This window comes from Hemiscyllium ocellatum, chromosome 5 (assembly GCF_020745735.1).
Source record: "Hemiscyllium ocellatum isolate sHemOce1 chromosome 5, sHemOce1.pat.X.cur, whole genome shotgun sequence".
Lineage (NCBI taxonomy): Eukaryota > Metazoa > Chordata > Chondrichthyes > Orectolobiformes > Hemiscylliidae > Hemiscyllium > Hemiscyllium ocellatum.
In genome coordinates this window covers 62,312,719-62,324,999 of record NC_083405.1, presented here as the reverse complement: position 1 = coordinate 62,324,999, position 12,281 = coordinate 62,312,719, and the positions used below count along the sequence as shown (strand labels likewise).

Here is a 12,281-nt window from a genome sequence, read left to right as displayed (position 1 = left end):
CAACGGCAGTTGTTTCACCAACCCCAGTGGAATCTTACACTATGGGTCCAGTTAAGTTCTAATTACTTCTGAGCAATGGAATCCATTTAGAAAATAAAATATCAGCAAAAAAATCAAGTGGCATTTCTAGAAGTTACTTTTCTGGGATGTTTCTGAATCCAAATAATTCTAACTTATGACCTGATTTTAACTAGTGGGCTCAAATATTTCTCACCCAGGATAAGGTTTACTGCTACTTTAGTAGTAGAACATGCTTGTCCTGAAAATTTGCTTGGATTTGATCACAAGTATTTTTTAATACAGACACATTATATTCCACAGTAATCCAGCAATCATAAATTTAAATTATCTCAACATTGATTACAGCAACTAAGAAATGGATTGTCCTTTTAGCAAACGTAGAGACCAAAAGTGTACACAGTACTCCAGATGAGGTCTCATCAAAGCCCTGTACAGTTTAGCAAGATTTCTTCATGAAGTGAAACAAAGACCAACATGTTATTTACTGCTACTTGTGCGTACAAGCGCAAATTCCTTTAAACATGCAAATTTCGTACCAGAGGAAAAACTGTTTTGCTTTGTTAATCTTATGACCAAAGTGAATAACTTCACACTTCCCTAGCTTCATATTTCTGCTACCTTGTTACCCACTCACTTAAACTACACTTTGCCACCAATATGCATCCTCCTCACAGCTTACTTGTCCACCTAGCTCTGTTTCAGCAGCAAATTTAAGATAACGTTGCTCTATCACTTCATGCAAGTCATTAATCTGGTTTTCTGGCATGTTCAATCTCATGAGAACAAATTAGTACTTTCATGGGCTGAATATAATCAGCGTAAAATGAAAAATTTTCTGAATAGTCAAATCGATGCAGTGTCTTCAAAGAGGTATTACCTTTAATGAGAAAACATGTTAAAAATGTGAATATGAAAACTATTTTTACAACATTAACGGCTACTGATCCTGACAGTTATAGTCACAATTCTTATTTAATTTTACATTAATGCACCAGCAGTGGCATTGTGGTAATGTCATTGGACTAGTAATCCAGGACCCCAAACTCTAGGGATTTGGTATATATTCCACCATGACAGTTAGTGAAATTTGAATTCGATAGAAAAAAATTCTAGAATTAAAAATTCACTGAAGGGTGACCACATAACAGTCAATTATTATTAAAATCCATTTGGTTCACTCGCATTCTTTAAGGAAATCTGCTATCCTTGCTTGGTCTAATGTACAGGCAACTTCAGATCCATGCAATGTCATCGGCTCTTAACTGCCTTCTGAAGCAGCCAATAGAGTCTTTCGATTCAAGAGCAACAAGAGATGAGCAATAAATTTCAGCCTTGTCAGCAAAGCCCACAATCCATAGAAGAATTTTTAAAAAACAATATTTTCCTCAGTATCCAACAAGCTTAACTAATGAAATAACTGAAGTTTATTAACAGTAAAGTTGAAAATTGAGATAATTTACTGTGAAATGCAATACTGTTTTAACACGAAGGCACAAACCTAAGACATCGATTTATGAGTTTTTTTTAACCCAAGTATGATTACATTTACTTTTGATCATTGTGCCATTTTGAGTCTGACTTCAACAAGGTATAAGTTGCTAACTCAGAAATCTGGTGCAGAAGGGAGAGGAGGTGCTGCATTTTATTTGACATCAGGCCTCCACAAGCTGCTAATGTTGAATGCTTTAATCATGCATTTGTTTGTGGCTGATTACTGAACTAAAACTTTATGAATTTAGGCACAGGCAGTAGTTTAAACCAATACTGGGAAATAAGACCTCCATTAAATTTCTACATGCACCACCCTCTGCGTGAAAATGTTGCCTCTTACATCCTTTTCAAATCTTTACCCTCTAGTTTTGGACTCCCACATTCCAAGAAAAAGACCTTGACTATTTAGCCTACCCATGCCCCTCATGATTCTATAAACATTTAAAAGGTCACTCCTCAGCCTTAGATGTTCCAGAGAAAATAGCCCCAGCCTATTCAGCCCCTCCCTTTCACTCAAACCTCCCAACCCTGGGAACATCCTTGTAAGACTCTTCTAAATCCTTTCAAGTATCCCAACTTCCCTCCTATAGGAGGGAGACCAGAATCGCAATCAATACTCCAAAAATGGCCAAACCATACAGCCTCAACATGACCTCCCAACTATATAATCAATGCACAGACCAATAAATGCAAGCATACCAAACACCTTTTTCACTATCCAATCCTCAAGACTTCACTCCATTAAAAGTCAACCACATTATTGTGGATCTTGTACCATAGGTAATCTGAACCAGCTAAGATTGATAGATGGCCTTCCCGAAGAGAGACAAGTTAGTGAAACAGATAGGTTTTTAGGATGATTAATGATAACTTCATGGCACCCTTACGGAGACTCGTTCTATATTCCAGAATTATTAACCAAATTCAAATTCTACCAGGTGCCATGGTGGGATTTGAGCTGGTATCCCCAGAGAATTAGCATGAGCCTCTACATTACAAGTCCAGTGACATGACCACTGTGCCACCAGCTATCCAAAGCAAGGAGGCCAGAAGGAAACACTGGAAGAACGTCCATCCCAGCAACTGCTAAAAACGAATTACTCTCCACTAGATTCCTGACTTCTGACCTGCTCTTGTAGCCACTGTACTAATAGGGCTAGTCCAGTTATGCTTTTGGTCAATAGTAATCCCAGGATGCCATTGAATGTCAAGAGACGATGATTAATTTCTCTCTTGTTGGAAATGGTTATAGTCATGTTACTTGCCACTTTTCAAGTCAAGCCTGGATATTGTCCAGGTCTTGCTGCGTTCAAACATTAACTGCGTCACTATCTGGAGGTGTTGTAAGTGGTGCAATCATTTGCAAATATCCACACATCTGACCTTATGGTGGAGGTAAGGTCATTGATAAAGTAGCTGAAGATGGCTGGGCCTTGGATTCTAACCGGAGGAACTCCTGCAGAAATATCTTGGAGCTGAGATGGCTCACTTCCAACAACTACAACCATCTTCATATTTGCCAGGTATGACTTCAAGCTGTGGAAAGATTTCCTCCGAATTCCCATCGATTCCAGTTTTGTTTGGGCTGCCGGATGTCACATTTGGTCAAATGAAGCCTTGATATCAAGGGCTGTCACTTTCACCTCAGCTCTTTTTCCCATGTATGAACCAAGGCTGTACTGACAGCTGGATGGCCTTGGCAGAACTCAAACTGGGTATCAGTGAGCAGGTATCTTGCTTGTTAACACAATTGATAACTTTACTCACGATTAAGAATAGATGGATGAAGCAATAATCGATCAGGTTGGATTTGTCCTGGTTTTCATGTATTAAACATAGCTGGATAATTTTACACAATGTTGGGTAGATACCAATGTTGCAGCTGCACTGAAACACTGTTTCATCAGGGGTGCTGCAAGTTTGACTATTTCTGGAGTGTTGTCAGGGCTCATAACCTTTGTAGTATCCAGCATCTCCAGCCCTTTATTGGGATCATGTGGAATGAATTGGTTAAGGATTGACAACCATGATCCTGACCTCTGGAGCTACTGAGATGGATCATTCGCTCTGTACCTCTGGCTGAAGTCTGTTCTGAATGCTTCAGCTTTAGCTTTTACATTGATGAATTAGGGGATGGAGATATTTGCGTAGCCATCCATTCCTCTCCAGTGAGGCATTTAATTGTCCACCAACATTCTTTACTGAATGCAGTAGGATTGCAGACTTTAGATCTATCTGGTTGTGGAATCACTTAGCTCTCTCCATCACTTTCTGTTCAGCATTTCATCAGGTAAACACCTCATTTTTAAGTATATTTGCTGCTGCTCTTCGCATGCCCTCTTGCACACTTCATTGAACTAGGGTTGATTCCCTTAAAGGTAATGGTAGAGTCGGAGATATGCTGGGCCATGTCATTATAGACTAGTGTTGGAATAGTGATGGCCCACAGCATCTCATGAACGCCCAGTCCTGAGTTGCTAAACCTGTTCAAAGTCTATCCCATTTAGCATAGTGATAGTGCCACACAACATGATGCAAGGTATTTTCAATTTGAATGGCAGGACTTCAACACCATAAGGGCTGTGCAGTGGTCACTCTTACTGACACCATCGTGAGCAATGCATTTGCCATTGGCAGACTGGTAAGGAGGTGGTCAACTAGATTATTCCCACTGGTTAGTCCCCTCATCACATGGTACAGACACACAATCTACCAGCAATATCCTTTAAGGTCTGACCAGCTCAATTAGTAATATTGTTACCGAGCCACGCTTGGTGATGGACATTGAAATCCCTCACCCAGAATACATTCTGCACAGTTTCCACCCTCTAAATCATGTTCAACATAGAATACTAATTCTTCTGCTCAGGAAGGACAGTATGCGGTAATCAGTAGAAGGTTTCCTTGACCATGCCTGCCCTGGTACCAAGAGACGTCATGGTGTCTAGAGTCGATGTTAAGGACTCTCATGAAACTCCCTACCAACTGCATATCACAGTTCTAATCACCTCTGCTGGTTATGTCCAGCTGATGGGAAAAGATATATCTAGGGAAGATGATGGTAGTGCCTGAGACATGGGTCTGCAAGGTATAACTTTTGAGAGTATGACCACATCAAGTTGTTGCGTAACTAGGCTGAAATAAAAGAGGCTTAACACCATTCAGGCCAAAGTAGCTCATTTGATTGACACCAAATCCATAAACAAAAGATGCGCTGTTGAAATTCACTAAGTTCCTTAGAGAGCACATTCCAAACCCACAACCACTGTCATCGGGAAGGACAACAGCAACACATACATGGTGACCACTACCACTTTCAAGTTCCCATCCAAGTCATTCACTATCCAAACTTGGAGATATACATTGCTGTCCCTCCAGTTGGATTTGCTGGATCCAAAGCCTGGAATTCCCTCCTTCACCTGCACCAAATGGATTGCAACAGTTCACCACCACCTTTTCAAGGGTAATTGGGCCAACATTTATTGTCCATCCCTAGTCAGTTCCATACACAACCTGCAAGCGACAAAAATAAAAAAATACAGCTTTCCCAATTTTGGCACTAACTCACAGAAATGAGTAATACTTTGCAGAGTTGACATGACTGTTTTAGGGGAAGGGGGAAAAAGCAGGAAATGGAACGGGTTGGAGTTGGGATAGGATCCCTACAGAATGGAAACAGGCAATTCAGCCCAACAGGTCCACACTGACCCTCCAAAGAGTAACTTATCCAGACCCATTGCCCAACCCTATTACTCTACATTTACTCCAATTAATGCACCTAACCTACACATTACTGAACACTATGGGTAAGTCAGCATGGTCAATTCACCTAAGCTGCACAACTCTGGACTGATTTGAGGAAACCGGATCACCTAGAGGAAACCCACACAGGCACGGGGAGAATGTCTGAAGTTTGCACAGACAGTTGCTGAGGCTGGAATCGAACCGGGGTCCCTGGAACTGTGAGGCAGTATTCTTAATAACGGAGTCACCTTGCCATTAGGTCGTCCTTGCAGTTTAATTTTGCTTTTGAGATTGTGAGTGACTATCCAGGCCAATACTGAGGATAGTTAAGAGTTTAGACCCTCAGCAGTGTGATTAAGTCACACATAGGCTGAACAAAAAAATGGGCAGGCAGGAACAGCAAGTAATTAGCAAGATAAATGGAACACTGGTTTTCATTGCAAGGGGATAGAGTCCAAAATGTAAGGAATTCATTCTGCCCTGCACTGGATATTGGTGAGACTGCATCTAGAGAACTGTGCACAATTTTGGTTTCCTTGCTCAATGAAGGATAATTGTACTTTGGAGCTGGTTCATAGAGGGTTAGCCTTTACGAGAGATTTGTCTGTCTTGTTTATTTTTTTTGTTGGGGGGGGGGGGGGGGGGGGGGCAGCGGCGGGGTTTGGTAAATCTGATGCTGAGGTCTCTGCTCCATAAAAAGCAGAGTAAATAGCTTTGGTTATTTTTACATTAGACAACATGACTGGGTTGGGTCAAGCTCACACAGACCTAAGGTTTTAGTTTTTGCTTTCAGCTGTTGAAATTGGGGGTTTTGTACTTCAGTAATACATTATTTTGTTGAGCTAAAGTTACGCCAATTCTTAATTTTTTGTTTATATTTTTGCTGAGATGTAAGAATAAAGTGTGTTTCACTTAAAGCCTAATAGTTTGATCAGTCGAATCACACGTAGAATGCAGTGCCTTATACTTGACTTAAAATAAGATAAAAATTAGGGTCTAGCCTATCTCCTTGATCTATTTTGAGGGGGTTTGGTTTAGTTAGGCCTATGCTCATTGGGAATTAGAAGAATGAGTGGTGTTCTTATTGAATCATACAGGATTCTGAGGGGCCTTGACAGTGTAGATGCTGGAATAAAAGTTTTCCTCTAATGAGGAAATCTAAAACTAAAAGGCAGACTTGTCAATTTAAGACAAAGAGGAGGAGGAACTTCACTTCCACAGACAGCAACAGAGGTTGTTCATTGAATACACTCAAGTCTGAGTTATACAGATTTTTAATCAGCAAGTGAGTCCATGTTTCTCAGGGAAACGTTCAGTTATCATCACAATTAGATCAGCCATGATCTTACCAAATGGTGGTACCAGCCCAACGGGTCTACTCAAATTTTTCTTTAATGATCTTATAAACAAACTGAGTGTCTAAAAGCAGCCTTACCATATAACCTGTAGACATTACTCTGGAGGCTCTGAAGAAGTTCTTTGTTCGAGCGAGCAGCTGCTGCATGTATCACATCGATCAATTGTACTGAGAGAAGTGGATTCCTTGAACCAAGTTGAGCCAACTGTAATGGCAGCCCAGCTAGCCAACGTGTCAGCACCTTGCTTCTGTCCAAGAGAAGAAGCACATCAGCAATCAACAGGACACAAACCATCCATTAATGAACATCAGTTAAGGGTGTTATCACCAAACTGCCCAAAATGTTTTGTAGTTCAGAATGTTTACGAAGTATTAGGCATTATAAAATTTTCCATCCAAATGCTAACATTCTACATTGAGGTAGATTTCAGACCAGCTACTTTTTACTTCAAATGGAAAATTCATTAAACTCTGTCCTTAAAGCATGCAATTCTACTCACAGCATTGCAAAACAAAAGGTCAGGAAGCAAACCTTGTTCGATCCAACACCATATCAACCAGCACTCTCGATAGATCAGCAAAAAAATTATATACCTCAAATATCTCAATCTACTACAATGTCAGAGTATTCTTTATTTACTCAAAATCTTCCTTTACTTTAATCATAAGCCATCGTCCATCTTTTACAAGTTAGCACACTTTTGGTAGCCCAAGTGCGCTGCTTCTTCACCACAACGGTTTTCTGGTTCTTCACAGAAATGCAGTATGTAAAGGTTCTCACAATACTTGTTCTTGCAGATGTGTCACAAACTGTTTAGGGTAATGTGACCATTCTTGTTGATAGTTATCTTTTCATAGATTGTTGCTGACTTGCGCTGACCCACTCATTTTTTTGAGGACCACCATATCTTTCCGATCAGCTGCTGGTTCTACACCTATAGTTCTGTGATGAATAAATCCATTGTAACGAAAAGAGATTCTAGATTTCAGATTGTTGGATTCCGTGTTATTGACCTGCTGGTACCTTTTAACTAGAAAACTGGAGCAGTTCCAGTTGACACGAATCGAAGGTGAGCCAACATTTCCCCCGTTTCTCTCAGCACTGCCATAAATAAAGTATAGCAGTGATCTTCCTTCCCACTTTTTCGTTTACCCTCCTGTCTGACCTATCACCATTACATCTGCCTCCATCTACCTATCGCACTCTCATATATCTGCTCCCCACCCCCAGCCCCACCCCCCCCTCCCATTTATCTCACTAGCCCCTCAGCTTTCAGTCTCATTCCTGATGAAAAGCTTTTGCCCAAAATGTCAATTCTCCTGCTCCTTGGATGCTGCCTGACCCGGTATGCTTTTCCAGCACCACACTCTTGACTCTAATCTCCAGCATTTGCAGTCCTCACTTTCGCCTGTAACAGTGACGTGTATACCCCCTGCATTATGCTTCCATTACTTACTGCGTGTTTTTACATTGAATTTAGGCATTGCTTTGATGTTTTTGCATCAATTGTTTGAGAGATGGTCAGGGTTCACTGCGGTTATGTGCAGCTTCTGATAATCCAAAATATTTGATCAACCAAGCACATTCCTGGTTCCATGGGTACTGGTTAATAAAAGATTTGTTGCAAGGCTACTCTCTTATTAACATATCCAGTGCTTTTCTGCCATTCCAACCAGCTTGCATAAACAAACAATACAAAAAGTGCGAGTAGAGCCTGGGATCCTAGTCGGACGTATGCATTAATAATAATTGGTTTTCCAGAAAATCTCTAAGCACTAACCAACACCAAGTAGAAGCAGCGTTCTAGATTCTAAAATTGGAACAACCTGACATATTGCCAAAATTGAGCCCTAAAGTTATACTTACATTTAATTTAACTGAAGCTACAGCATAATGCTACCTGTTTAACAAATATCAAAGTAACTGAGCAAACACACAATTAAAGCAAACCCACTTCACTTTATCTATTACAACTGAAAGTTGCTGAGGTCACGTCAGGCAATTATCAGAGGCGGCTCAACCATGGAGGGAAGTGCAAAACGCAAGGCTGAAGTGTCAGTAAGGGCATTCAGCCAAAAGTACAAAATGCTAATACTACTTCTTCCTGACTTCTTTGTTATCATAGATGCTACTGCCCAAAATAGAGGTCTCAGTGATTTTACAAAACAGCTCAATAAATGGGAAGGTCAGAAGGCCGAACACAATGATGGATTCTGTCAACATACCAGATGCTACATTTAAACTAAGAAATTCAATTAAAGCCATGAATAAGTTAACAAAATGCAAGGGTAATCTAAACTAGACAATTATCACTATTAACACTATTACCAGCCCAATCCCTTTCATTTACTATGTGCTCTAGTTTCACTAACTGACACTAAGCTCAATTTCTCTAAATTCATTTCCCTAAAAACCACTCTATTCATACTTTCACTGACAACTGTGAAGATGCCATTCCTTTAACAAGTTTATTCTGTCCTTGGACATTCTTTTCAGAAGGGTCATAAAGGCAGATATTCCGCTATATCTGGAAATATCAACATGAAAAAACTTTAAGGACTTTTAAAAAAATATATTTGGACAATGAAAGGGGAGTGGCTAGTTCTCCCAGTTCAGGTTTTGGTTTGGTTTTAGCAAGCTATTTTGTTTGCAGCTGCTGGTCAAGTTTCAGCTGAGAACACAGAGAAGCTGCTAGGGACCTAAACAAGTAGTTCCATGCTGATCCTCTCTCTCTATGGCATCTCTCCTCTCAGAATCTGTGTTGATTTTACCTCTTTTTGCCAAGGGGGGTTTATGAGGATGTTGCATGTATTTGGAACAGCACCATTAAGTTGCAATAGAGTCAACTGGGTATTCAGATTGTGTTAAGTTAATCTAAATTCTGTTCTCTTTTGTGTTTCAATCAGTAGTCTGTAAATAAATTCTGTTTTGTTTAAAACTGAGTGGTTGGGCCAACTGCTTCACTCCTGGAATTTCCACGTTACACTTGCTTAAAACAACTAGAAAAGTTTGGGTTTGGGCTACCTCCTTGAAATATTTCAGGTGGTCTGGCCTGGTCCATAACATAACTAAGCAGAACATACAAAAACAAGACTTGAACAAAATCTACTTACGTTGAGAAATAATAGATAAATGATGCATAACTTTTGAACCAGGAAAATATTAGCTAAATACGACTACCTAGGATTTGGCTTTCGATTCATCATTTTCTCATTTCTTAGTACTGACAAATGACTGATAGCAGCAATTCAAGACCATTTGTATTCTTTTTAAAAAGGGATAAATGAGAAAAGAGAAACCAAATTTTAACAAATCCTAGTCAGTGTACTGCCATTATCTCTTCACTATTCAGATTCAGACAGGGACTATTTAAAAATGTTTAATTTTAAAGTGAAGTTTTTATATTTTTCTATCTTTTCTTGATAATCATTTGAAAAGCTGCTGAAATAGATTAATGATAAGAACTAAACTAAAATTGCATATGTTGAACTACACAACTGGTACTCAGCTCTGGACAAAAATGGCAAATAAAGAAGAAATTAAAGTACTCAAGTAAAAACTTTTGATAAGACATTGAAGACAATTCAATAAATGAACATTAGGCCTGGATAATCACAAAGGCCAACCTCCCATCTATAGAATCCATCTACCAGGCCCACTGTCAAGGAAAGGCCGCCAGCATTCTCAAAGATCCATCCCACCATGGCAGTGCTTTTCTACAACCTCTACCATCGGGGAGAATGTACAGAAGCCTGAACACATGCACCAGCCGATTCTGAAACAGTTTCTATCCTACTATTGTTAGAATACTGAATGGACCCTCAAACTCTTTGCATTCGCCTGTACCTGTGTTTTGGTTTTTGCCGCCACTTACCTATCATTTACTTAACTATGTGATCAGCCTGCATTGCTCACAAGACAAAGCTTTTCACTGTGTTTTGGTACACGTGACAATAAATTCAATTCAATTCAATTATTACAAATTATATCATCTATTGAATTTAATTTTATTGAAGGACACTTTATGGATGCAGAAATTATAAGTTATAAGTTATGAGAAAAAAGTGCAAACAAGAATTTTATGAAAATGTAAAATGATTTCTCAGAACAATATAATGTAATTGGCAAGAGATGACAACTCCAACAATGAAATTCTCATTAGCGTGCCTCATGCTGACTGACATGCGGGCAAATCACTTGCTAGAATTTCAATTCAATGCAGAACCCACATATAAAATGTATTATCACCACAAACTAATTTTGTTTGCTTACATGCAACACAAAGAACTGGCTTGAAGCAACATGTGGTTAAAGTGGTGAATAATTGAACCAGAATGTAACAGCAATCTTATTGTAAACTCATACATCCTATTCTTATTTTCATATTTCAATATAAACAGTTATGTCTACATTTGTAATTAAAACCACACAAGTAAACTTACATTGGGCAATTACATCCTCATGTCAGTGATGCTGCAAGGCTAGAAGCAAGAACTCTGGTGTTGGATATAATAAGCCTTTTCAGATGAATCAAGTTACAAATTGACAAGGAAGAATTTTGAGTTGGAAACTTCCTTCTTGATGAGAATATATTACCTCGCAAACTGAAGATTGGAAGCTTTCTCTCTCAAATAAAGACCACTAAAGAAGTTAAGCAGCATAGTGCGAACTGCAAGTGAAAGACCCTGCTGCTGATACTGTGTGTAAACTGCCCTCAGCAGTTCTTCAGTGGAACCTAAAAGCAAATACAAAGAATCTTAGTGAAAAATAAGAAAGCTCTTCAGAAAAAGTCAAAGTCAAAATTTCACAATTACTATATTCACTTTTTTCAGAGGAGATGGAAGTGAGCACAGAAACTGGTCTTGATGATACTACCATGGAGCCAAAGGAAAAATACCATTCAATCTCAATGATCTGGTGTACTTCTGCTTTGAATGTGGAAATATGTTGATGTGAAAACTGGTTAAACCTCTATCGGACGCTCACAAAGAATCAATTTAGGTTTGCATGTGAAGGACAGCCATCGAGGAAAGGCAATCCAAGGGCACTCAATATCCATCAAGATGCATAAAAATTGGATAATACTAAACTTCTCCTTTATTACTACTTCATTTTTTCAAAATGCTTCTAAAGAATTCATGCAGAAAAATCTTAACTTATTTATTTCCCTATAACTTCAAGTATCAAACTCAACAAATAAACAAGATATCAATATTTTAATACAATAAATGAAAATTACTTTAAAACATTTTCAGAAACAAAATTTAATTCAGATGTATCCATGCCAAAACATCACATGCACCTAACTCACAAATATTATCTTACCACACAAGAATTTTCCAACTCTTTTCACTTTACAACTGCCATCTTGTTCACTATTTTATCTCACCTCTGTTGCACTGTACAAGTACAAGTCTCCACACCAACATCAGCATCCCATTCAGTTGCTGAGAGGTCAACTTCCTGCCATCTGACAAGCTTTCTGAGACAAATTTTCGAATTTGCTCTAACCAGTCAGCATCCAGATGGACAGTTAAAGCACTGGTGAGTGACACCATGACCTGACACAAAGCAAGGTTCAATGCAAGAGGATGGTCTGTATTGTTCATGAATGTTGCTGCTTGTTTGTCCCTAAAAATAAAAGAAAATATACGATTTTCTTCTAGT

The 12,281-nt window shown here is 39.0% G+C and overlaps 1 protein-coding gene across 2 annotated transcripts in view; it reads right to left on the bottom strand.

The window, feature by feature from the left end:
• tex10 (testis expressed 10) overlaps nucleotides 1–12,281 on the bottom strand; it is a 92,838-nt gene that overhangs the window by 46,796 nt on the left and 33,761 nt on the right. The window contains exons 6-8 of one of the 2 annotated variants that reach the window (XM_060825475.1): nucleotides 12,004–12,245; nucleotides 11,211–11,349; nucleotides 6,692–6,861 (exon numbers count right to left, since the gene is read on the bottom strand). In XM_060825475.1, coding sequence (XP_060681458.1) covers nucleotides 6,692–6,861; nucleotides 11,211–11,349; nucleotides 12,004–12,245 — 551 coding nt within the window. The remainder of the gene's footprint in view (nucleotides 1–6,691; nucleotides 6,862–11,210; nucleotides 11,350–12,003; nucleotides 12,246–12,281) is intronic. The other variant, XM_060825476.1, reaches the window with a different exon arrangement.